The 25,820-nt window shown below is 39.5% G+C and overlaps 1 protein-coding gene across 1 annotated transcript in view; it reads left to right on the forward strand.

Moving 5' to 3' along the window:
* Window positions 1-25,500, forward strand: part of SNX25 (sorting nexin 25) — an 83,021-nt gene extending 57,521 nt beyond the window's left edge. The window contains exons 9-19 of the mRNA XM_071432212.1: window positions 1,534-1,809; window positions 5,996-6,154; window positions 9,648-9,779; window positions 14,667-14,807; window positions 15,369-15,482; window positions 16,015-16,179; window positions 19,300-19,417; window positions 20,636-20,702; window positions 21,857-22,038; window positions 23,606-23,706; window positions 24,486-25,500. Coding sequence (XP_071288313.1) covers window positions 1,534-1,809; window positions 5,996-6,154; window positions 9,648-9,779; window positions 14,667-14,807; window positions 15,369-15,482; window positions 16,015-16,179; window positions 19,300-19,417; window positions 20,636-20,702; window positions 21,857-22,038; window positions 23,606-23,706; window positions 24,486-24,560 — 1,530 coding nt within the window. The 3' untranslated portion in view covers window positions 24,561-25,500. The remainder of the gene's footprint in view (window positions 1-1,533; window positions 1,810-5,995; window positions 6,155-9,647; window positions 9,780-14,666; window positions 14,808-15,368; window positions 15,483-16,014; window positions 16,180-19,299; window positions 19,418-20,635; window positions 20,703-21,856; window positions 22,039-23,605; window positions 23,707-24,485) is intronic.
* The last annotated feature ends 320 nt before the right edge of the window (window positions 25,501-25,820 follow it).

A 25,820-nucleotide genomic window follows, 5' to 3' on the forward strand; every position in this document is an offset into this window, starting at 1 on the left:
TAATTCACATGAAATCTAGAAAAACATTCCACTTGGATAATCTGCACATAACTGTCTCATCTTGCCAATTACAAATAGCCCTTTCCATCCAAAATAATGAAATTGTGTGTATATACATTCTTAAAATCTTTTTGGAAGAGAGGTGTTGCTTTAAAAGACCTCCCCCTAATCTGTAGCAGCTAAGTTTTTCCAGGAATGCCACACTACTGATAGAGAGAAGAAACAATGCTATATTGTAATTTTGGCTAAAATAAAGTAGGAGTTAGAACCCTGAAACAAAGATAGGGAATATCACTTACAGTTGCAACAAGCAATGGTGCAGAGGAAGAATTTGTAGAATAAAAATTTGCTATTTGTGACCAGTGTGGTGGATTTCTGGGGGAAGCAATTAAACCTTCAGGATTCACTCTAGTATGAAATACAGATTTTATTATTGATTATCAATTAACTTTTTGTTCACTGTAATTTTATTGCTCTTATTCCAATCAATTGGAAAACATAAAGCATCCTGTAAAGAGAGAGACAAATTGTAGAGTATGAGTAGTGAGCCATTAATACAGACTGAAAAAATGACTACCAACCAGCTCAAGCTAGAGAGTGTTGATAAAAATGGTTTGTCAGGCACTGTGAAGAGAGTTCTGTAAATCAGTGTTGACTTGCAAACTGCTCATGATTGGAAAAGGTACTATAAATCATTTTATGACTGCTCAGTTGTGATTTTTTGTCCTCCTGTTCAAAACAATATGCATGTACATATGGACATGGATATATCTGCCACTACAGGGCAGCTTACACAAGGGTAGTGTCCTGCAGCCATGCATGTGGCTGTGGTATTGTCAGATGAGGCAGGTAAGGACATTGTGCCATTCTGAGGGAGTGGAGAAACCCTTTTTAATTCTCTCCAGTTTAGGGAGATGGTAATTCAGGGAACTGATAATGGGCTCTGCTGCATTACTTTCACTCTTTCCTGTTCATTAATGCAAAGTTCAATCCTGTGCACTTTACTGTGCTCAGTAAAAATACCCAGCCTCCTGTACTGGTAATTGTCTCTTCAATTGTGCTTTTTTTCCTCTTGCATTTTTTTCCCTTTTCCTCTGCAAATGAATTATAATGATGTGTAAAGTGAATTGATTCTATTCAGCAGAAGACAGGAGAGCTGATCCAGCTGAGCTTCCCCATCTGAATTTAAAATGGTGACCATACTGTTGCTCTAGCACTTTTCTTCCTTTTAATGCCAGCTTTTGGAACATGGATTTAAAAGAGTGGGTGTGGGAGCTCTGGCAATTGTAGGGCCCAGCTGTTCCTTCACTTACCAAATATCCATACTTAACTTGTAAAATGATTGCTTAGCAGAGGTGCACAGGCAGGCAGCATGCTTGGTCTCAGTAAGAGGTTTACAGATGTCTTCTCATACATTTGGATAGGAAATTAGCTTGATTATCCTTCAAATTGTGCACCTGGGTCCTGAGTCATCTTGATATATTCAGTATCTTTTCATTATTCTTTTCTCCCTCCCTCTCCCTTGCTTCCTAGGCTGAAATACCTCAACTGGTGAGTGAAATTTACCAGAATTTTTTTGTGGAAAGCAGAGAAATACCTGTGGAAAAATCCCTTTATAAGGAAATACAGCAAAGTCTTGTGGGAAATAAAGGCATTGAAGTATTCTACAGAATTCAGGCAGATGTTTATGAAACTCTAAAGGACAGATACTACCCCTCATTCATTGTCAGTGATTTATATGAGAGATCAGTCAAGCAGGAGGAAGAAAGAAGTTCTGCTCAGCTAACTCCTGAGGACAAAGATGAAGTGGTGAGTCACACAGACAATTTCTTTCACTGTTATTTAAAGTGATCTGAGAGACTGTCCTGAGAAAAGAATGTAGTAGCATCTTCTGTCCTTCAGCTTTGGACTACCCTTCTTTATTTTACTCATTTATTTATAAATATCATCACTCGTATAGTTTCATCTGGTAAAACTTTTTGTTTACATGCTCTTTCAAATAAAATGGTACAAAATGACAGACTACTTAAATTTTAATTTAGTTGGAGTAGATAGTTCAGATTCCTAAGCCTTCTCTATTTCACATCTTTCATTATGCTCCTTAGAAACAGAGAATGCAAAACATACTTTGTATAGGCTCAGCTGCTCTGCTTTTGAGTGGAAAAATTCTCACTGAAACATCAGTTGGTTTCTGCCCAGACACTGTCCCTGTCTCCCATGCATTTCCTAGGTACTAAATAGGTATTAAAATTGCACAAAAGAGAAGAAAAAGTAATGTAAAATATAACCTTAGTGGTTTTTATTGATTAATGGAATAAATTATTAGACCATGTTGGAAGATAAATCTGGCACAAGAACTCTAAGTACTAAAACAGAGCATTCAAAATGTCATAAGCAATAAGCCAATGGCAACTCTTTTTGGGGCAGGTTTTTTCCTTGGGCTGTCTCAATCAGTCTTGTCAGGGCAACTTGTGTGTTGTGTTTATACAAGAACATTTTGACAAGAGCATGTCTCAGACTGTTGAGTGCCTCTTTCAGTCAGGCTGCTGCTTCAGATCAGCATGGATGTCTTCAATTTACAGTGAACTTGCTCAGAACTCAATGAAATGTAACAGTTTGTCTAAAACCAGATCTAAATAAACAAATAAGCAGAATCCAGAAGTGCTGATGTACATTCTGCAATTTAGAAACAATTTTTCCAGAACCTAAGGCTTTTATATTTACTCCTTAAATGACTTTAATTTCTGTAGGTGAGGTGCTCTAGTCTTTGTAGTTTGTGTATCAGCAAATCTGCGGAGATGAATAGTTGTAAGTAAATTACTTGCAATATGTGCTTTTATAGCTTGATGAATCTTTTCAATGCTTGTTTTCCCCTGTATTCTTTTCCTGGATAAAATATTCAAGATGTGTTTTCTAGTTTTCTCACTGCTAACTCAGCTCTGTGTTGAGAGTGGTAGGGACTTCAAAGGCTTTGTGTTCTTGTGCTTGCAGTCACTGAGGCTTTGCACAATGGCTCTAAACAGGTTTGTCCAGAACTTCTTGAAGCATTAAATGCTGTGCTTTCTAATTTCTTCATATGATTTATTCAAAGTCTAACACAGATAATGATTTCTCTAAGGAAACTGACACAATACTTTAGGGCTAGCTGTACTGATAACATCTACTTTAGCTGCCAAAAAGTCAGATTTTTCACATCAGCATCATCTGTCCTTCCTTTGAGTCCTTGGATATGTGTGGACCAGATATAAAGTCTATGTAAGCTGTGAAGCCTTAAAGACTAATATATTGCCAAGTCTGCCTATAACATTCAAAACAGTTTAAAAAAAAGTCTAACAACTAATTAAGTATGAAGTTGTATATACTGCTTGAGTATCTCTTGAATAGAGCAGTTCTTATGGTGCTGTGCCATGCTTCAGGGTTTTTGAGGTGAAAACAAATTATAAGAGTCTTTCTGAAACTTCCCATGTTCTTTCAAATTTTGGTGAAAATGCAGTACTGGCTAATAAGTTTGTGGGTTTTTTTCTCCCCATATATTGGAAATGACAGCTGAGAAATTGGATGTCTCTGAAGGGATACATATTGTTAGGAAGTACAGATTGTTTTTTGTTTATTTTGGGTCTATGTCCTCACTTCCTGGGGCACTGTGAGCATCATCTGTGTTCATTTTCTATAAATTTCACTGCTATAGCTGAATAGATAAAAGCCATTTCATGCGTCTCATGCACTGCTGTAGCTGAATAGATAAAAGCCATCTCATGCACTCAAGGAGATGAGGACAAAAGGATGAGCCCTGATTAAATGTGAGAACATCAAGTCACAAGATAGGAATCTGGGAAGGGCCAGAGTGCTGGTTCTGCTCCAGGTGGAACAAGTCTTTCTTCTTCCCAGCCTGGTACCACTTTCTGGGACAAACCTCCAAGTATTTCTACTTGGACAAATATCACAGGTAGAAACATAGAAGCAGGCAGTGCTGGCATCCAGCAGTTTGAGAAGAGGATCTGGTGATGGCATTGGTGCTGCATGTGTCAGATCACTAAAATAAGGCTGACGTCTGTGTTCTACGTCACTCACAGAAATGGAAGCCATTGTCATCTTACCAATGAAGGGAAGACAGTGCAATCCATTATGATCTCAGCTTTGAGTGAACTGGTTGGTTGTTAAATTTGATATTTTGAATATAGGTTATTTGATCTTGTAATTCTGGCTTTTTTTTTTTTTTTTGTGATAAACCTAGTGATTCAGCAGTGTTGTTTGCTTTAAGTATCTGAAAAGTTAATGACAGAGAAATCATGCAGCCTGCTTCTGGGAGCACAGCCTGACTGATTTGTAATTAATTGCAATTCTTTGACTGCTAGCATTGGACTTCCTATGAAAAGTCATCTAATTGTTCTGTGTTGAAAATAGCATTTTTGATTCATTCTTTACCTCTGTGCTTCCCCACAAGTGTAAGGTTTGGGGGTTTTTAATGGTTCTTTACATTAGCATTTTAAATAACACCCAATATTGTTAATTATTATTATTTGTGTTATTGTAGTGCCAGAAGACAACATTCTGAGCTGAGGTCTATACTCATGCTTGGAGGCAAGTTTCTGACCCTAGGAGTTCATAGTCCATGAAAAATAGAGAGAAGAAAGGACAGGGCAAGGAGCTCATGGGTTTTTACTCAGCCACAGAGCAGGCAAATGCAGAGCTAGAAAAGGGCATGGATTTCTCAACCTAGAACTCCTGACTTCTGCATTATGTTTGAGGATCATGCTAAGGAGATTAGTTATTGTTGCTACTGTTATCTCTTCTCAGACTTTCTTAAATAAGATATAAGATGGAATTTACAACAGGATTGTTTCCTCTAAAACTCACAGAATTTACAAGAGAATGAGAGTTCCTTCTGTTAACTTTTTCTTTATGATACAAGGATACAGTTTACTTAGTTAGAATATGATTAAATAACCTAGAACCCCTCTTCATGAGAATAGACTCAGCTTCCCACAGATAAATTTAGATATACTCAGTCACAAACAGACCTCAAAGATCTTTGAACATAGCAGCAGTAAAAGCTGAGTGCTGTTTGCTAGATCTCAAGGTCTTCATGTCTATTTAGGGAAGTACAGTAAGAAGGGGGATGTTGAGCTATATGTCAGAAGATATTAAGGAAAATGTCACTGAAAGGTGTGAAGTTTTCTATTTTTTTGCAGCCTGTAGTACACAAGATGGAAAAAGCTATTGGTTTGTCTGAATGAATATATGAAAATGATTTATGAATTTAGGGTAAGGCATATGTGCTTTTAACACATTTTTATTAACACTTCTAAAAACAGCAGTAAAATCTGTGTAGAAAGCTAAAGGACTTGGTTTAGATTGTTCTGCAGGATGACAAATCTGTTTTGTGAAGGTTTGTGGGAGGCAGGTCTGTTTGTTAGAAATATGGAATTTTTTTGGTTTTATTCCCTCCTGCCCCATCCTCATTATCTTTCAGCTCAGTGCTAAGTATTTACTTTTCTATCTGGCTCTGAATATTCATCATGACTACTAAGCTGTTTTTGCTTTTAAAACAAACTTTAACTCTACCTCTCATTAACACTAAAGCCTTAGCTGGAAGGTCATTTTTACCCTGTTGCTGTGAGTTGACAAGGAACCGTACTAGAAGTGGTAATGAGGCTTTGTCTGTTGGGGTTTTTGGTTTTGGTTTGGCTTTTTACAACAGACTGACATTTCATGTTGGATCTGAAGGCTGGAATATCTGTTATTACCTACATTTTCATCTTTATCAAGAAGCAAACATAACTCACCTCCTGCCCCATCCCTGTCAGTGTTCAAGGCCAGGCTGGATGGGGCTCTGACCAGTCTGGTCTAGTGGGAAGTGTCTATGCCAATGTCAGTGAGATCAGAACTGTGTGATCTTTAAGGTCCCTTCCAGCTGAAACCATTCTGTCATTCTGTGAATAACTGTCTCTTTTCTCATATTAATGTAGCAATTACCCCCACCCTCTATTCCTAGAGCCAAGGCTGTTGTGAAGAAGCTACTGAAGAATGCAGCACAAGAATTAATGAACAGGCCAGTTATGCTGTAAATAAACTTCGCCAGCTAAATGACAAGCTTGAGTATAAGAAACAGGCTCTAAATTCCATTTGTAATTCACCAAAACCCGACAAAAAGGTACAAAACTTTAGTATCTTCAGTTCTTTCATTTGATTTTATTTTTTTATTTTTGGGTAAGTGTATGTTTGTGTCATATCCAGTTGTCACATTTTGGATGGGTCAGATGGTTATTTCACTCAATTTCTTAAACAGAAGGTGAAATCAGAACTTAGTTTTAATTGTTTAGTTACAATAGCTTTTAGATATGGCGAATAAACTTGTGAATGTGATATATATTGCTCTGTTGGCCATGGAATAAGGATCACTCTCCTGTGCTGCCTTGTCGGTGGCAAGGGCTGTTTCTCCCTTGCCTCCCTTCCCTGCCCTGCTGTGCCTCGGGCATCCGGCACCGCCGCTGCTGCTGCCCGGGTGCTGCACTGCTCAGCTCCTGTGCCCTGTGCTGCCAGGGATGCACTGCTCAGCTCCTGTGCCCTGTGCTGCCAGGGATGCACTGCTCAGCTCCTGTGCTGCCCGGGATGCGCTGCTCAGCTCCTGTGCTGCCAGGGATGCACTGCTCAGCTCCTGTGCCCTGTGCTGCCAGGGATGCACTGCTCAGCTCCTGTGCCCTGTGCTGCCCAGGGATGCACTGCTCAGCTCCTGTGCCCTCTGCTGCCAGGGATGCACTGCTCAGCTCCTGTGCTGCCAGGGATGCGCTGCTCAGCTCCTGTGCTGCCAGGGATGCACTGCTCAGCTCCTGTGCCCTGTGCTGCCCAGGGATGCACTGCTCAGCTCCTGTGCCCTCTGCTGCCCAGGGATGCACTGCTCAGCTCCTGTGCCCTCTGCTGCCCAGGGATGCACTGATCAGCTCCTGTGCCCTGTGCTGCCCAGGGATGCACTGCTCAGCTCCTGTGCTGCCAGGGATGCGCTGCTCAGCTCCTGTGCTGCCAGGGATGCACTGCTCAGCTCCTGTGCCCTGTGCTGCCAGGGATGCACTGCTCAGCTCCTGTGCCCTGTGCTGCCCAGGGATGCACTGCTCAGCTCCTGTGCCCTCTGCTGCCAGGGATGCACTGCTCAGCTCCTGTGCTGCCAGGGATGCACTGCTCAGCTCCTGTGCCCTCTGCTGCCCAGGGATGCACTGCTCAACTCCTGTGCCCTGTGCTGCCAGGGATGCACTGATCAGCTCCTGTGCCCTGTGCTGCCCAGGGATGCACTGCTCAGCTCCTGTGCCCTGTGCTGCCCAGGGATGCACTGCTCAGCTCCTGTGCCCTGTGCTGCCAGGGATGCACTGATCAGCTCCTGTGCCCTGTGCTGCCCAGGGATGCACTGCTCAGCTCCTGTGCTGCCAGGGATGCGCTGCTCAGCTCCTGTGCCCTGTGCTGCCCAGGGATGCACTGCTCAGCTCCTGTGCCCTGTGGTGCCCAGGGATGCACTGCTCAGCTCCTGTGCTCTCTGCTGCCAGGGATGCACTGATCAGCTCCTATGCCCTGTGCTGCCCAGGGATGCACTGCTCAGCTCCTATGCCCTGTGCTGCCCGGGTGCTGCGCTGCTCAGCTCCTGTGCCCTCTGCTGCTGCTCCAGGGCACAGCACAGCGCCCTCGGCTGCAGCGCCAGCTCTTCATATCACTCTGAATTCTCCCTTTGAGGACAGCATGCTTTCTCCTAGCTCCTAATAAAGGAATCAGTCACTCCTAAAGGTCTGGGCTTCCTCCAACTAAGGGATAAAAAACCCCAGACCTTTAGGGGTGACTGATTCCTTTATTAGGAGCTAGGAGAAAGCATGCTGTCCTCAAAGGGAGAATTCGGAGTGACATGAAACTTTAACCTCTGGACTAGGGCAAACAAAAAACATCCTTTTGTCTTTGCAAAGTGAAACAGGTAACTAATCTGAGAATATACTCAGGAGAAGCAAGGGGCTTGCACATGGCTTGGGCCAACTTACTTGTGTTGATTTTACAACAGGCCTGTTGTTCAGATGCAGTTGGGCCTGTCTTGTCAGCTGTAATGGGATTTGGTTGCAGATGGTAGATGGTGGGTAAGATGAACAAGGAGCCAAGGTGTTTTCCTAAAATCCTGCTGCTAGCGATGACAAAAATGAACCTGGGTATTAGTCATTGCTCAGAACCTGGCTGGCTTCTTTATACATTTTTCCTTCACTCAGGGTGAGTGTAAGACGCTTGTCAGAATAGGAGTTGACACCCCAGCTCTGGGCATAGCCACCTCCAGGAGAAAGGTGTGGGCACTAGAGTTTGTGCCACCCTGGCTGGCTTCATTCCCTCTGTCCCTTCCACATCTTCCTTCTGCCAGAGGGTACTGCAGAAAACTGAAAATGTTTGCAGCTGTTCTGGAGCGTCCCCCTTCCAACCCAAACCCTTCTATGATTCTCTATAACTAAACCTTTATATTTTGTTCCATTCACATGAATGTTCTATGTTCCTTTTGCTTTCTTGAAACCATAACAGCTCTATTCTTTCTGTACTTAGGCTCTTGAGGAGCAGGGATTGTACCCCTACTGAAGATGTGGGTTTTTCCCTTTATGTTTTGTTTCTAAAATGGTCTTGGAAAATAGCTACATCTCTGAAACAGAATAAACAGAATAGTAAAATGGATCCAGTATTATTGTAAAGTCGCAGTATTCAGTTTGTAAATGTAACACCTGTTTACTTATGATAAAATCTTACCAGTTGTTCTGTATTTATTGAATGTTCTGGATGCTGCTGGAGTGAATGTAAGGTGATTGTAGAGAAGGCTCAGCATTGATAGCACATAAAATACAAAATTATTCTGAAGGCGAGGTATTTGCTAGAAAATTGTTATATAGCTGTCACATATATATTTTACATCTGACATGAGACAAAAATTCTGAACAAAATAGAATTCCTGTAGCTCTGTAGAATGCACCACTTGTGGTGTAAGTGATACAACTGATAAATTTGGCTAAGTGGTATATCATGCTTAAAAATGGAAAAGTGTCATCTGCTTTTGCTGTGTTTCTAATGTCACATCTTATGTATATTTCCACCTTCTCTTGTCATACTGTCTCCTGGCAGGATGTTTGGCTACTTTTTGTGCTTTTCACAATAAGAAATCCTTGCCTTTCCAAAACTAGAATGAAATAAGTGATAACTTTGAGTGATTTCTAACATAGCTAAGTACCTAGAAATGAAATCTATTCCCAGGTTCTTCAGTCACATGATGTGTACCTGAAAATTATAGAGATGCCTTCAGTAAGGTATATTTCATTAATTTCAAATTTTATAAAAAATACTGTGTGTAATATATAATCCTATCTCAAGTGTCTTATATGCTGGTAGTGTGATAGTAGTTGTACTTCTAAATTGTTTTGTTTTTTTTTTTAATGTAAGGGTTGACCTTTAAGATTGCTGTGTGCTCTACAAGTTTGAGACATCATTGATTTTCTCACTTGTAATTTATTTTTTTTAATCCACAGAAATTGTTCTCCCTCTGCTTTTGTACCTTTTCTTCTTTCAGAACAGTGTCCCTAAAGACATAAATCTTGTGTGCTGCACAAGCTTTTCCCCACCAATTGTAATGAATAAACTTTTCTCTGCAGATTGTTTCTAAGCTGAAGGATGAAATTACTCTGATGGAGAGAGAGCACAGTGACCTTCAGCTGCACATTGCAAGAACAGACTGGTGGTGTGAGAATCTTGGCATGTGGAAAGCCTTCATTGTCTCAGGAGAGGTAGGGGATTTTTTTCTGCCTTTTGACCTGCTGGGTCTATTCAAACTTGCATGAAAAGCAGAAGAAAAATATGTAGATACTTTCCTTATACCTGTTTATACTTAAAATTTACTTGTGGGGGAAAGAACCCTAACTTCCTCTGAGCTCCTCTTCTGTCTCTCCACTGGCTTCTATGATGCATACACAGAGTTTCTGTTCCTTAAACACTGATGTAATGGAGTTATAAAAATTACCTGCATGTACATAAACAAATTTTGGCAGTGGGTAAGGTAATTTGCTATCTTAGGGGCACTGTTTTTCATGAGAACTTTGTCTTCCTGTATTACCATGCTATTGCACTTGGGTGCAGTTGTGTCTCTGCTGTGTCTCAAAGATGCAGTGCTTATACTTTTTGGGTTTTGTATTTAATGGCTGTACCCTTTCAAGGGGCTTGAATGCCTGGAAAGAAAGTGCTTTATATCTCTAAGTTGTAGAAGTTGTTACTTTTTTTTGGTCTTGTTTTGCTGTTCCATTTGAGCATAGGCAGAAGTTGTAGAATGCATGCAGAAAAATGTGATGAAAACAGAAAGTATTATCATCTTCTGGCTCTCTAGTAACACTAGAGAAACACTAGTAACACTACCATGAAAGGAACTCAGTGAATGCTTGCTATTTAGTAAGTGTAGGCTGACATACATAAGTAGTCTTCTTGACAGTATCACTGTGAAGATCTAAAGATTAATTGGGTCTCTACTGCCTTGCCTTTGTGTGCCACTAAGAAAATGTTCCTGAAAAGAATACAAATAGTTTTCTTGAGGTAACTCTTTGTTGAAGCAAAAAAGTATATGCTGTGCTGTGGAGTTTATTTGGTTGTGTCTTAAGCTCTTGCAAGCCCGGTCTTTCAACAGTTAAAGTCACTGTAAAAGAAAGAAATCCAGCAGGTCAAAAAATGTAAGGTGCCAGTTTTAAAACCAAATTCTCCATGTGGAAACATCTGGATTTATTTTTGTTTTAATGCTGTTTGCAGGTGGCACTATTGAGAACTGAAAAGTTCTTAAGTTGTCTTCTTAAGAGTTATTTGTAGCTTTTGAAACCTGATCTTAAAATCTGGTAAACTCTGGGTGCAGAATGGCAGCTTTCTGCACAAACATACATATTTATATAACATAATATGCGCATATTTATAGATCATATTTATATACATATTTTTATCACATATTTATATTTATGTAACCGTATCCACCTGTCCAGTGTCTCTCTACCAGAGGAGAAGGTGCTTTGGCTAAATTAGAGAGAGATTGGAAGAGGCTTTTAATTGCTTGCTGCCTTAGCTATGACTTATAAGTAGTACTGGATTAGGAAATTAAATATAGGCTTACACTATAAATTGTGCTGTTTGCAGCTCCATGCTTCAAAGGGTAGGCTGGAGAAAACATGGGTGTTGTAGTTATCTATGATAATTAATTGCTAGAGAATATTCTAGCTGCAGTTGATGATTTCAGGGGGCATGAGTAGATGACCTAGTCTTTCTATCTGCAAAATACATTGTTGCCAATCCCAGAATATAGCTCTGTGATTTTAGAGAGAGAAAATCTTGGCCCTGTTGTTTAGCAGAAAAGTTTAGTAAAAGTAATTTTTGCTATAGATCTTGAGCTGAAAGTGTAATAGCCAGTCATTGAGCTTTTAAACTGATCTGCTAAATCAGTAAACAGAGAATGCACAAAAGAAAAAAATTACTTAAGTCTTGGGGAAAAAACATGTCCAAACTCTTTTTTGTAATCTCTTAGCTTGAATATTTCAGTCTTTATACTTTTGAGTAATTTAAATATACTAAGTCTATGTGTGTGAACTATATATATATCTATATATAAATATATATATAAAAATCAGTGTAAATCATATAATTTCTAGGTGTCTTTTGGTAGCTCGTATTTTTAATAAAACTTACTTTGGAGACTCAGTGTTTTGGCTGACTGATAGAAGTTGAAAACCACAGTAGGAACATGCAGAATGAGGGGGCCTATGATAACAACTTGTGTAATTCTGAGTGTCTCTTCCCCATAACAGGTATGTAATTTAGAGCTAAATAATCTAACTTGATGTACTTGCTTTAATTGTTTTGGCCTTTTATCATTTGATGTTTTAACAGACATTCTGTCTTCCTTGTACAAAGAATGACTGTTTCAGAGCATAACGTCTTTTAAAAAGTCTATTGCTTTCAGAAGGAATTGAATTTGTAGATCTGAATAAGGTGAAAAAATTGCATGTTTCTTGTGGTTTCTTGTGGTTACACACCTGGACAAGAGGTGGCTGAAAAGCTGCTCAGTGGACAGGAACTTGGGGCTGGTTGACAGCTGTCTGAACATGAGCCAGGAGCGTGCCCAGGTGGTCAAGGAGACCAAATGCATCCTGGCCTGTATCAGAAATAGTGTGGCCAGCAGGAGCAGGGAAGTGATTTTCCCCCACTACTTGGCAGCACCTGAAAACAGGGCTAGAGAAGGGTTAGGAAGGTTGGGAAAAAGCTGGATGTTTTTTTGGGCAGGAGCATTAGAAGCTCAGTCTCACAATGTGGCATGTGAGGTTTCTGTTCAGCAGGATGTCTGGGCTTTAGCTCTGACCCCTGGAGCACCTCTTGGCTGGAAACAGTAGAAATGCTGGTGGCTTGGCAGATGTGCAGCTCATCTTGAGCAGGCTGCAGGTCTGCCAAGGGTAAATGCAACCCTTGAACACATTAGGAGGGAGTTTCCACTCAGGATGAGAAGTGTTACAGTCCATTGCAGGTGCTGGGCCGTGTCCCTTGAGAAGGGGGGATTTGAATGAGGTACTTCTCCCATGAGAAGTGGTTCTGAAAGCACTTTCAAATTTCATTTGCTTAACTTAGCAAAAGGGAGAACCAGAGGAATATGGCTCTATAGTTTGAACTAATGCATGATAGCAATTGTAGGAGGTGGTGCCTGCTAACAGCAGAGGACTAGATCTCCTGGTTTAGAAGACCTCCTAACATTCAATTTTTCTCTTTTCCAGTTTATTCATTAATTTGGAAAAACAAATTCACAAGCACCTAAGTTGATAAAAAAATTTGCATTCCTAAGAAGATACTGAAAGTTTTCAGTATCTATTTGAGGGTACTTGGGGAAAAAAAAAAGCTGTAATGTGTCTACATCTGGTAATTGGAATTTAGAGGATTCTGCACACAGCTTGAAGCAGGAGTACTAAGTCCTCCCATTTTGAAAATGTGCTTTCAGAGGATCTGTGCTCTCTCCTGACAATTACAGTTCAGCTGACCTTACACATGCAAACCCCTGCCCTGGGAACAAATTTAGCATGGAAAATCATAGGCATGACTCAAATCAGCAATTTCAGCACTCATCTCCCAGTGTTGAAAAGTGACAGCCAGGAGGTGTTTGTGGGTCACCTACAAATACAGATCCAATGTAGCTCAGGGTAGACAGGGCAGGGACTGTCCCAGACAATCCCAGTTGTTCTGCACCATGTCTCTCTGACCTGCACCTTGGAGGCTGTTCAAGCATCTATTTCTGCAGTAGTCTGGCAGGAGATAGGCACTTCTCCAAATAGCTGCACTGAGAACCAGGCACATTTGCAGGCATTCAGGCTGGTGCTTTGTATTCTGTCTGAGTGCTGCTGCAGCTTTTTGACAGAGATTTGTGAAATCTGGGCCTCAGACTTGGCTTCCCAGTGGTCCTTGTGCAGCTTTATGAGGAATGCATCACAGGGAATATTACCCATGTACAGCTCTGAATAGCTTAAAAATATGCAGGTACATTTCAGCCACATGGCTTTTACAAGGGTGATGTAGGTGCTTGTCAAATTATTCATCCACAGCATTGTGTTGTCTCTACAGGCTTCTCAGAAAAGGTGTGATAATTATATGAATTTTAACATTTATTGTTATCCTCGTTAGATTCGTTAAATATTCTTTTTTTTTTTTAAAGCTTTAAGGTTATAACTTTGCTCAAAAAGACTGGGAGTGGTATTTTATAACTACCTTATCATTATTTGCATGTATATAAAGACACAAGCATTGTAGAGTGAAATATTTTATGCATTTCCGTTATTTGTTTTTCATAATCAATCTGGGTGTCTCCTCAAAATAAGTAAAAAATTTGCTGCCAATAGGACATAAGGATGAAATTCTTATGCCAATTCTTATATCAATTAAGCAGTGGTCACACTGCTGCTGTCATCTCAAGAAAAATAGTTTAACTTTGCTGTAGTTTTCCCATTTGCACAGTGTGGTTAATTGCTTCTGTTTCCTCTGGCTGAGGATTGTAGTTGGATTTATCAATATTTTTGTAAAATTGTGAGTTCCTCAGAAATAGTGCATGGATACCACAAACTGTGCAAGGAGAACAGCTCAAGTGAGCAGAGAAATCACTCCATAACAGCAGCAGCTGTTGCTAGACCCAGCTGCAGAGCTGCTGTGCCTGGTGTGTGGGTGAGCCTCAGCAGAAGCACTGGGAAGGGAGGGTGGAAATGAAGGAAGAACAGTCAGGTAAATGCAGATAGGAGAGATGGAGCATTGATCAGCAATCACAAAGCTACATGGTAGGTACCTTAAAAACCAAAATAATACACTCAGCTGTTTGAAGAGGACATGTCAGGGAGATGTGGTTGCTGGTGGACAGCATTGCAAACTGTAGGTAAGGTGTAACAGTGGTTAGCTGTAGGACTGGTTCAGGACTGGTACAGCACTTTGGGTGATGGTTACTTCATTAAGGGAATTGCTCCATATGTAGCCTTCAAATCTAAAGAGAAGTGTGGGACTGATGACTGAGTTTGCAAGCCAGTCACCTGTTCACTGTTCAGATGTTCCTGTGTTCACAGTTAAATGTTCCACTGTTTACTTTCAACAGATATTACCTTATCTGTTTTTATTTCCCCCACAAGGTTTTAGAAGAGAATGGAGAACAAGTGCCCTGTTACTCTGTCATGGTGAGTTTACAAGAAGTTGGTGGAGCTGAAACTAAGAACTGGACTGTTCCCAGGAAGCTCAATGAGTTTCAGAACCTACACCGCAAACTCAGCGAGGTACGAATCCTGGTTATGGGAGGGAAAAGATACAAACTGCCAAAATTTGCCAGAATAATAACAATTTAATGCTTCCAGTTTTAATGCCAGCCTTTTGGCTTTTAGTCCTTTAGAGCTGGATTGTCTTCTGCATATTTCTGGTCTCTGACAGATGATTATAAAACTTGTTTATAATTTTTTTCCCCTTAATAATGTTTTATTGGACTAACCCCATTTCAAAATGATATATGCTCTGCACTGTCATACAAGAGCCTGCTATAAGAATGAGGTTTTATGTCTGGCTCCTAGGGAAGTATTAAAAATGACAGCTTTTGCAGAGAGAGAAGGTTGGGATTTTTCTTTCCCAGTGCTTTAACCTTTCTGTCTGATAAGGAATAGATAATGGTGCTGTAAAGGGCAAGAGTTTAGATGTGTCAGCCCATAATGGTAAGGGGAAGGTGTTTTCTTGAGAGGGGTGAGGAAGTGAGATGAGACCAAAAAGGAGTCTCTTCATTTCCATCCTGAACCACCTGTCTTTTTCTCTGCATACATCTTAGCTGAGCTCTCCTTTCTCCTACACAGTGTTTTCCATCATTAAAGAAAGTTCAGTTGCCTTCTCTCAGCAAGCTGCCCTTCAAATCCATAGACCAGAAATTCATGGAGAAATCCAAGAACCAGCTTAATAACTTTCTGCAGGTAAGAAAATAAAGACAAAACCGACAGATATCTAAACAGGAGAATTGAGAGGCTGCTGCCTCTCTATTGCCTAAAGAAAGAGCCTAGAACAAATAGGTCAAATGTAAAATTTGACACTATAAATGTCAAAGTTGTCCAAAATGCCTGAAGTTGAGATGAGTTTGACTGATAGTAACCATTCCTCTAGTAGTAAGTTAATTTAAACATCAATTAATTAAAGAATCATAAATAATGAATCCTTTAATTGCCACTTTCAGCTAAAACTCCTTCATTCACAACAAATTCCTTACACATGAGAAATTGTTATAAAACAAGAAAACTGTAAGACTAAAAGCTTTATTCTTACTAGCTCCAGTACTTCAGAAACAGTTTCTTAAAGTATCTTTGTGAGATAGGGATTTTTTTCTCACACTACCTCTGAGCTGCAATTTAATCAGTTTTATTGGATGCCTCAATACATCTTATTCCTTAACAAGAAATATTTAATTGATGTGTTGCTGTGTTGTGATGTGTCATTATTTTTGTTTCATAGAAATTACTCTCTGATGAAAGACTCTGCCAGAGTGAAGCACTTTATGCCTTCTTGAGCCCCTCCCCAGAGCACCTCAAAGTTATTGATGTGCAAGGCAAGAAGTCATCGTTTTCACTCTCCTCATTTCTAGAACGACTTCCTGGTGATTTGTTTTCTCATCAGGAGGTAAGTGGTAGAAAAGCAATTTTCCCAAATTTAATTACTTATCCTAAGTAAGCAGGGAGAGTCATTAGTATTTGACTGGCAGGCAATATTTCCAAAGGTCATTTGTAATTTACTGTAAGTGAACAAAGAAAACAAAGACCCACCTATGAATTTAAAAGATGTTTATTAATAAAACAGGTTTCCTGCCTTTTGGTACATGCATATAGGCAAACGTGTAAGCTATCACAAGTAAACAAATTGCAGCTCATGTGGGATTGTTTATTTTTTTACAGCAGAGTTTTCCACTTTTTGAGTTCTGGACATGCATATTTCAGAGAGGTTTTGGCAGGTAAAAATACTCTCACTTGGGAATATTCTCTTGACAAGAAAGAACAGCTGTGTATCCCTAATTTCAGGACAACTTCATAAGCAGAGCTAGTTTTGACAAAAAACTGCTGCCAAATAGTACAGGCTTACTGAGGGCATTTGCAAGTGCAGGCAGGAGTCTATGTAGGCAAACCAGATGGAGAATTTGTTATTAAGCCATAAAACCCCATTGTTTATCAAAATGCAATGAATAATAGATTAGTGACCAAAATAGCTCATTGACTAAATTGACCATAATTCCATGGCACTCTGTTCTGTGTTGTTCATATTCAGATAATGCAACATTCAAGGAGATGTTTCTATTCCCCCTTTTAGTTACATGTTATACAAAATTCATTTGAAACAGTTAATTTCTGACGTGCTCTAGTTGTCTGGAGTGGATGGGTCTAATGCAGAATAATTTGAAATTGGGGAGCATGTATACTTCTAGGCTTTTATAGGGAGAAAGGTGGTCTTGTATCTCAGAAATAAGGAAATCCTATATATGTACCTTCCAAAAGAATGCTGTGTTTGCATCTAGATGCTGAATGCATGTGCCTCATTTCAGAGTAATAAATATAAAGGAAATTTGAGAAACTAGTTTTACTTTGATAGAAGTACTGGAGTTATAAAATCCCAAGTGCTTTCACTAAAATGACTAATGATAGGTAGAAGTAGCATATTGAAGTGTGAAGCTATTTATATTTTGCTATTTAATTGAAAAGCACCCTCAAGACATTGTATTATGGGAGATAGATATTGTATTATGGGAGTGTGTAGGAGGAAATAGTTGGGAAATACAGGAGAAGGAAAGAGAATTTTTGATACCAGTGTGTGAGAGGAGAAAGAACAAATAAACAAAGCAGAAATTATGCAACTGTTACTACTTCACATTTCTCTTCTCTCTCTTCTCCCTTCTTTCCTTAAGCTTACACATAACAGAATACAGATGGTGGGAACTCTTAGATCCTATGAATGAGTATGTCAAACAATTGCCCTAAAGTGAAAGTAATAAAATGAAATGGAGGAAGACAGATTGGGAGGCAGTCTGGGACTAGCTCTGCTGTTTCCTGGACTCCCATGTCTTTCAGAAAGAGCTTTGGATCAGCTAAGTCTTGCCCCACTGATAGCATCTTGGATACTTTCCTAAAGCAGTTAAACTGGGCTTAAATCATTTGGTACAAGGTCATAAATGAAGTTGGTTGTGTTTAAACCACGTAAAGCTGGTATAATCGTGTTCTTTTTGTAACTGAGACTTCCTGGTTTAGTTTGTGTTTTGAACTTTGTAGTATAGAATGCTCTCATTCAGCTCTCTTTGCCCTTAATCTCATCTCACATTTTTCAAATATATGTCAGAGCAATAATATTACCTCTTGAGTGTTGTGTTCAGGATTAGATACTGCAGCAATTTCTTTATATATAAAGAACTCCTTGGACAGGGTTAGCTTAAGAATGTATTTTTTAGCTCTCTAGACCAAAACCATATCAGAGCAAAAATGCAGTTGATATCATCTATAAAGAAGGGCTTTTAGATTTATAAATCTACTGAACAGAAAATGCACTGTAGTGTAAGAACTTACAGTTCTTGTTGCATTTTCTAAATGACAGGAGATTCACTGAATAGCAGAAAAATAAACCAATTTTAGATGATCGAATGATGAGGATGAAAGGAAGAGATGATTGATATCTTTGAAAACTGGGCTGGAGAAGAAAATTTGCACATCATTGTGACCATTCCTGATCCAGAGACTGGGACATTGCACCAGACTCAGTGGAGGTCAGGTCTGCCTGTCTTTAGCTTTGCTAGAAGCAAAGGCAGGCAGGGCAAGATCCAGGAAAGCAAAGGGATGTGTTGGCTGCCATGAGTAGTGACAGGAGTTGTAGTCCTGATCCTGAAACAATCTTCATGTCCTGATCCTGAAACAATCTTCATGATAGTGAGAAACAACCTGCTGTCTGCCCTTCACTCTGAAATAGATGGTACTGCCAGAATGGAGGTGGTTCAGCCCAGTTATCTTCTGGGAGTCTATCTGAATAGCTCTTCTCCCTTTGGTGCCCTGAGCTGGGGTATCCTCAGGCTCAGGTCACTTAGGAAAACAATTTGTGTTTCTGGCTAGTTCCCTTTCCACTGCTGGGTTTGGCTCCCAGCTTACTTCAAGGAAAACTGGTTAGGGCCTAATCCCACTGAGAGGCTTCAGCTGTGAAGGCACAGTCTGTTCCCTGGGGAACCAGCTACCTGCTTTTCCTGGTGCAATAACCAGATTTTCCCCCTTTCTTCCCAGCTGTTTGTGTGGCAAAGAGCTCCAGCTGTCTAGCTCCCCATCCTGAATATTTTTTATGGGTGCTGTGTCAGAGGGAGCTTTGCAATCACAAACACTGCTGAGTGCCATCTCCTGCTTACAGCTGTCACCTGTTTCCTAGCAGTACACAACTCCCACATCTTTCTTTCATCCAGCTGGTGTTGATGGGGCAATAGAGGCAGTTGATTCTGAAAATCTGGGCAGCATTGAGGTGCTTACTGGGGCAAGGCTGCAAGCAGAAGATACAGCAGTGATGATAATCCCAGCAGTGCAGTGTCCTCATCACTTTAGTCCAATGGGAAGTTTTCAAGATCCCTAGTGAGATTCCTGTTTGTTAGATACTGCCAGCAGCAGTTTTTGCCTTTGTTTTTTGAGAGGACTGTGCTCCTTCTGCAGAGCATGGCAGTAACTAAATCCATTCTGGAAGAAGGCTGGGGAACTGCAGTACACACCCATGTTGTCCCTCTCTTCCTAGGAAGAAACAGAAGAGGACAGTGACCTGTCAGACTACGGAGAGGAGGTGGATGGGAAGAAGGACTCACTTGCTGAGCCGTGTTTCATGCTGATTGGAGAGATTTTTGAACTGCGAGGAAGTAAGATGTAAACCTGCTCAGTTGCTAATGGAATCTCTTGGCTCTGTAGGACATTTCAGAATTCAATTTTTTTGCTGTTTCAATAAGTGCACTCTATATTGCACCTAATCTTTATTCTTCAATCTATACAGCCAGTTTGGGACCAAGCTATTCTTCAGTAGGTTCATAACTTTGGAGCTTTCAAGCTTTCATTCAAAAGTGAAATTACAATATAAAATGGCAATAAAAATGTAACTGGTAGGGGAGAGCATTTACACTTAATAATATTAAATTTTTCATGAAAAGATTAGAAAAAAGGGACAGTAGTATTCTTTTTGTAAATAGGCTCTTCATTCGATTGTAGGAATTCTTGAGTAAGGAAAGATGGCTTTATTATAGAACATGTCTCTGACAAAGAAATATAATTTTAATATCAATTTAAAGTAAATTCTAGATGCATTTTAGTTCTGCAACTTCTATGATGAAAATTATACTAGAATTGTGGTATATTTAAATACTGGATTTCCCCCCCCCCCTTATGTAACTGAATGATGATAATAAAGTTATTTTTGTTTCTGTTTCAATGTGCAGCCACACATGATGCTCTATAAAATTATTTACGGGGTAACTATTGCAAAATGTGTCACCTTCCAAAAATGGTAGATGTATCTCCCAAATATAGACTTTATTGTGGTGTTGAACAGTAGGAAAGGAAGGTTTGCTAGTAATTACTAGGAAGCACTCACTTTTGTTTCATTTATTTGTAATGGAAAGCTGACTGCTTGGTTTGAGTGAAAATGTTTTCAGAATTTTAATGGTGCTGCTGTAGTACTTTATACTAATAGTTATGAAAAAGGTGGGAAGTTTGAAAATATTTGGGTTTTTTTTGTAGTAGAAAAAGGGTTTTGAGTAGTTGTATTGCTCAATAAGCTTGAAATATTCTTGAAACATATAAAAATTTACGGTATAACCTAGAATGCATTTTATATGCATGGCTATATAATCTGCAGGACTTAAAAACCATACAGCAAACAGTACAAGGAATGTGATCAAGAAAGATGAAACCGCTGTGCAATTAATGGAATCTTAGAAAGGGTTATAACAATGTGTTTACTGTGGGGGTGGATTGTTTGGGTTTGGTTTGGTGGGAGGTAGGGAGAAGTTTTTGCACATGGTCATGGGTTCTGTAATGTTATTAACATCTTGGTCATTATTTTTTATAATATTTTGTTGTTCTAGTGTTCAAGTGGGTCAGAAAAACATTAATTGCACTAGTACAAGTCACTTTTGGAAGAACCATCAACAAGTAAGTAGCTGTTGCTTTAACTGAACTTTCATCATCATTCTGTTAAAAAAAGGCTGTCAGAAGAACTGTTAAAAATAATCTGGACATCCTGTTGGATATGGTAATCTGCATTTGTTTTCCACAGCTCAATTTACAGCTATGTTATATTTATTAGAGAAAACACAGATATGTGAATTATCTTCATGCTGCCAGGTGAGGCCTGCCTGAGGCTATGAGCATACCTGTCTGTAAACACCTTCATATGGAAAGCTGTATCCCTGGTCAGAAACAAATTTTAGAAGTATTCTATCAGCACAGCAGGCTGTTCTTTGTCCAGTCAGTGACTAAATTTTGCACTTGCCAGCATGGCTTTTAAAGCCTCTAATGTGTATTATGTAGCAGTAAATTGGACTGGTCTCAGACAGTATCCACTCACTGAGTTTTAAATTGATTAGTTCATTTGTTCATACCCTGCTGATAACTGGAAAATGCCTGAAGGAGGACAGAGGGGCAGAGAATTTCTGAGCATAGCTTGCATGCAAAGTTCCTGTGTAGCTTTTACATGTAGGTTGACTTTATTGATTTTAAGGGATTTGGCTTTATGGCAGCAGCACTGACTGGAGCCTGCTCTACCTTAGACTCCTGGTGCTGAAGGCTACAGTGAGTGGTGCAGCCACAGGAAGAGGCTGCTATCTCTGTCTGTAATCTCTTCAGTAATGTGCTTTGCTATCTGTGAAGGAACTTACTGTGCTTCTATCAAAACTGTCTATTTTTATCCTAGCAGGCACATCTCCACAGGCAACTAGTTTGGAGTTTGCTACTATTAGTGACCTGATTTTCCTGACTTTTCCTGGTGGAGCATTTGTAGTGCCTGTCCTTGAAATGTAGCTTTGATGTATATTTCAATGTAGTACTTGTAATTTGAAATGGATGTTTGTGGATTACCTTGAAAAGCTGCCTTCTCCAGATCTAAGTGATGTATCAGGAGTGACCTAGATCCTAGAGCACCCAGACCTGAATATGACCTGCTGTTATGCCAATGAAATCAACTCAGGCATACTGGCAAAATTACATAAGAAAGAACATCTCTTCCACTACTTTGAGGAGTAAAAAGAGTAAATATGAATAAAACATGAGACTAGCTCTGATGGGCTCCCTTCTCCACTTCTTTGCAGGCAAATCCGTGACACTGTACACTGGATGTTCAGTGAGCCAATGCTTGTTTACTACATTGGGGTGTTTCGAGATGCTTTCTGGCCAAATGGAAAGTTAGCTCCAGCACCAAGAGCCAAGAGCGATGAACAAAAGCAGGAGACAAAACAGAGAGCACAGCAAAAACTACTTGAAAACATTCCAGGTGAGTTCACTTTGATTCTGCTTAATCACAGATCTAATAACTAATAAGGAAACTGGTTAATCAAATTATTTTCATGTAGACTTTTAAGTTATGATTATTTGCATAAACAAGGATTATTTGGTCTTAGTCTTTGCCTCTCCTGCCTGTCTGGTAAAAGGCATAGATTCCGATATTACTGGTGGATGCAAAATCAGAATTGCTGTAATTTTGTGCATAATGTTTGTCAAGGAATCTCAGTCAATTCTCTGCTGGTTCTCTGTGAGCAATTATGTGGCTCTGCTATTTGGAATCACTTGCCAAATAGGGACAGTGGCACCACCCCAATTGCTCTTATATTTTGAAGTTGGAGAGCAAGGGATCTATGCATGCCATCACTGTTCTGTGTTGTCTGTTTCTGATAAGAGGTCTCAGGGCACTGAACATTAGAGTGACCTGCAGCCCAGGCAGAAGAAGCTCCTAGATGGAGTGGTTTTATCAGTACTTTCTTTCACCTGCCCTTATCTCCCAAGCCTGGGCAGCTGCTTTTTCAGCCAGAATGTTTTTGGGGCACTATTCTGAGATGCTGTCCCACTCACAGGACAGGAAATGCAGTTACATATTTCTGACTCCTCAGAGATCATGTAAACCCAAAGGCACCTAACTGAAAAGAATCAAAATCATTACCGTTAGCACTCGGAAATGCACTTCAGCATAGCTTGAATGCTTTTTCTCTGCTCTGTGTGAAGAGAATGAGCTATTTTATGGCTTCACTTAGATATCTCGTATACCCCCATGCATTAGGGAGTTTAATCAACTTTTGCAGCACAAAAGGAGTAAGTATGCATGGAAAATATTTGTCTTTTGATGTGTAAACTACCCTTCCATTTACTGCCTGTGTTATATACTCATCTACTTACCTAAATAGCCTTCCATAGTTGGTTTATGGTATTGTTTGATTTCCTGTTTGTTTCTGAGCTTGGAGCCATATGTCAAGACATAGCTGAATGCACCTTAGATTAATGATGGAGCACTGAATCACTATTTATTCTCTAATTTAATCCAAAGTGTAAATAATTGACTTAGAATTCTCTTAACAGCCTTCTTGTGGGAAGTATTCTCTGTGACAATTGAGTAGCAATTAAAGTGCTAAATTATTTTAAATGCTGTAGAAGTTGTGCCTTTGGCTTAAGGTGTATTTAAGTGAGAGGTTTAATGATGTGTGAGATGTGACTTGACTCAGTGAGGTGAACTACTGAAAAGGCATGTGATGCATCATGTTAGAACCCTTAAAATGTTCTGAGATGCACACACTATTATCTATTGGGTAACTGGAGAATAAGGGTATCTTTGCAAGCTGTGTTTTTAAAAGGTTGGTGAGTAGGGACTCTGTGTATCTTGTAGTCAAGGGCCAATGAAGTGCAGTGGCTTTTTTTCCTCTCCTTTCTGGGTCTTTATGGTTGAACTAGATGATCTTGAAGGTCTCTTCCAACCTTTATGATTGTGATTATGGTAGTAGAATGATGATTCTGGCTGGAGGTTTTGCCTAGCATGAGTGAAACAACATAAACTGAAGTAATGTTTGTTGCAGATACTCTGCAGAATCTCGTTGGACAACAAAATGCCCGTCATGGTGTAGTGAAAGTGTTCAATGCATTGCAAGAGAGAAAGGCTAATAAGCATCTACTTTATGTGAGTAACCAGAAAAGTACCTTTTTAACTTCATAATCCTGTAAGTTACTGAGCTCCACTCACTCAGTATTGAAGCCTAGGGGGTGTGGTTTTGCAGAGATTTATTTATTATTAAAATAAGTCAGTTGCTCTATGTTTGATCACTTGACTAAGTTTGAATAACAAAAGATTGTTTAACAGCAGCGTTGTTTTTGTCTAAAAGAGATCTTCCACCACATACAATGGGCCTGACTTCCTAAGGTACAAACTAATTTCCTCATACAGCTTAGAAAAATAAAGATTCCTTGGAGAATCCTTGAGAAGAACTCCAGAACTGGTTCACAGTTAGGACATGACAGCCTTCCAGAAGTTCCACTCCTCAACTGTTGGGAGTAGTTGGAACATGCAGCTGGATCTAAGTATGACACCTTCACAGTCAGTCAGTCTCTTCTGGCACATTCCAGACTGCAGCCTGTCACTCAGTGCTGCCCCAGTACCAGAGAGAAGGTGCATGCCCTGCTGCTTGCCTAGGGTGCTGTGGAGTCTTTGACACAACAGCACCAGCTTATACTGGGTGGGAAATCCCCATCTGAATGGAGCTGCCCTCAACACTTGCCTCCCTTCAGCCTTAAGACATTTCCCATGTTATCTGTAGGGCATGTGCTAACATCTGGATGAAAGAAAAGTATGAATGTAATCAAACCTATGTGCTTCTGTTATTTATGGTTACCTAAAAATGACAGAAAGGAAGAGAAATTTTGTTGACACCTGCATCATTTTAACTCATTTCTGTTTTTCAGGTTTTGCTGGAACTGCTGCTAACTGAACTGTGTCCTGAGCTGAGAGCTCATTTAGAGCAGCTTAATGCCACTTAGGTTTGAATCTGCACAATTGGACCACTAGAGAAATGTCTATGTTCAAGAATAGACATGAAACTTATTTTCCTCTTTTCCATAGAGGGCTGAGGACTATGATGATTTTTAGCATTTTTCTTTCCTCTAGAGTTTTTTGTGAAGTACAGACTTGAAAAGATCTGATGCTGTTGTAGGGTAGACAAAAAAATGCTGTATAGCTGCCAATTTTTATTTAAATTGTTCTATTTGACTACTCCTCTGTTTCAAATATAGATTGAAAAATAAATGTTCATATATGCTGAAAGAAACCAGAAGATATTTTAAACATTTATGGAAAGAAATTTTGCTTATAGTGGTAAACTAATGAATGTTGTACAGTTCTAATCTCCTCACTGAGGATCTGAGCATTCCTTTTTTTTTCTTGTGTATTGAAAAAGCCTTGTCGTGCAATACTACATGTAAAGCTATTGTGAAAATTTTATCAATTTTGGTTTTACCAAAGATTTCCTGTAGTTTGAAGCATTTGTAAGCAATAAATATCACAACTGGATTGCAGCACTTGATATGAGGCTGTACTGACAACGGATCAATGGGTTTGACAGCACTAGTTTCATAAGAAGTATCTACATTGCTTTGAAGTCTGTGTCAAAATTATGTATTGTAAACTGGTATGTCCTAACAGAATGCCTGTGTTTAATGTTAGTTCAAAGATTAGTGCTTATGAATTGCTTCTATGAATGATCAAGTAGACATTTAATTAAACCATTCTGATAACTTCCCTGATATTACTCAGGGCTGTTTTATTCAAATGCCCCAATTTCAAATAACCTTCAAATCTTTCTCTTATTTTATACGAGGAAAGAAAACTGTCTTCAGTGGTTGGGTTTTTTTTTAAATTTATGTAAAAATATGTAAATATGATGTTAATGCACATCTAAATAATTAAACATCATCAAAAATCCCTAGCTGACACTCATTACTGTCTTCTCAATTCAGTACAGTTGTGCTCTTAGAAAAACTACTTGCAGTTATGACTGTCTGTATTGTAAGGTACATACAATCTGCATGATCTATATAAATTAACATTTTTAGTAACATCTAACCTTCTGTTCTAACAGTTTCAGAAGAGTTTGCAAGTTGTGGCACAGTACTAAGAAGCAAGGCAAATTCTACACTTACAAAGCTTCATAAGTAAACAGTCATTTAGAAATGTGCAAGCTGACCACAGCAATCAGTAAGTTTTCCTAGTGGCTAATCAAAGTGTCTTTTAATAAAAGATCC

The sequence above is a fragment of the Agelaius tricolor genome, unplaced genomic scaffold, assembly GCF_023055355.1.
Source record: "Agelaius tricolor isolate 1412-34295 unplaced genomic scaffold, bAgeTri1.0.p SCAF_8, whole genome shotgun sequence".
Lineage (NCBI taxonomy): Eukaryota > Metazoa > Chordata > Aves > Passeriformes > Icteridae > Agelaius > Agelaius tricolor.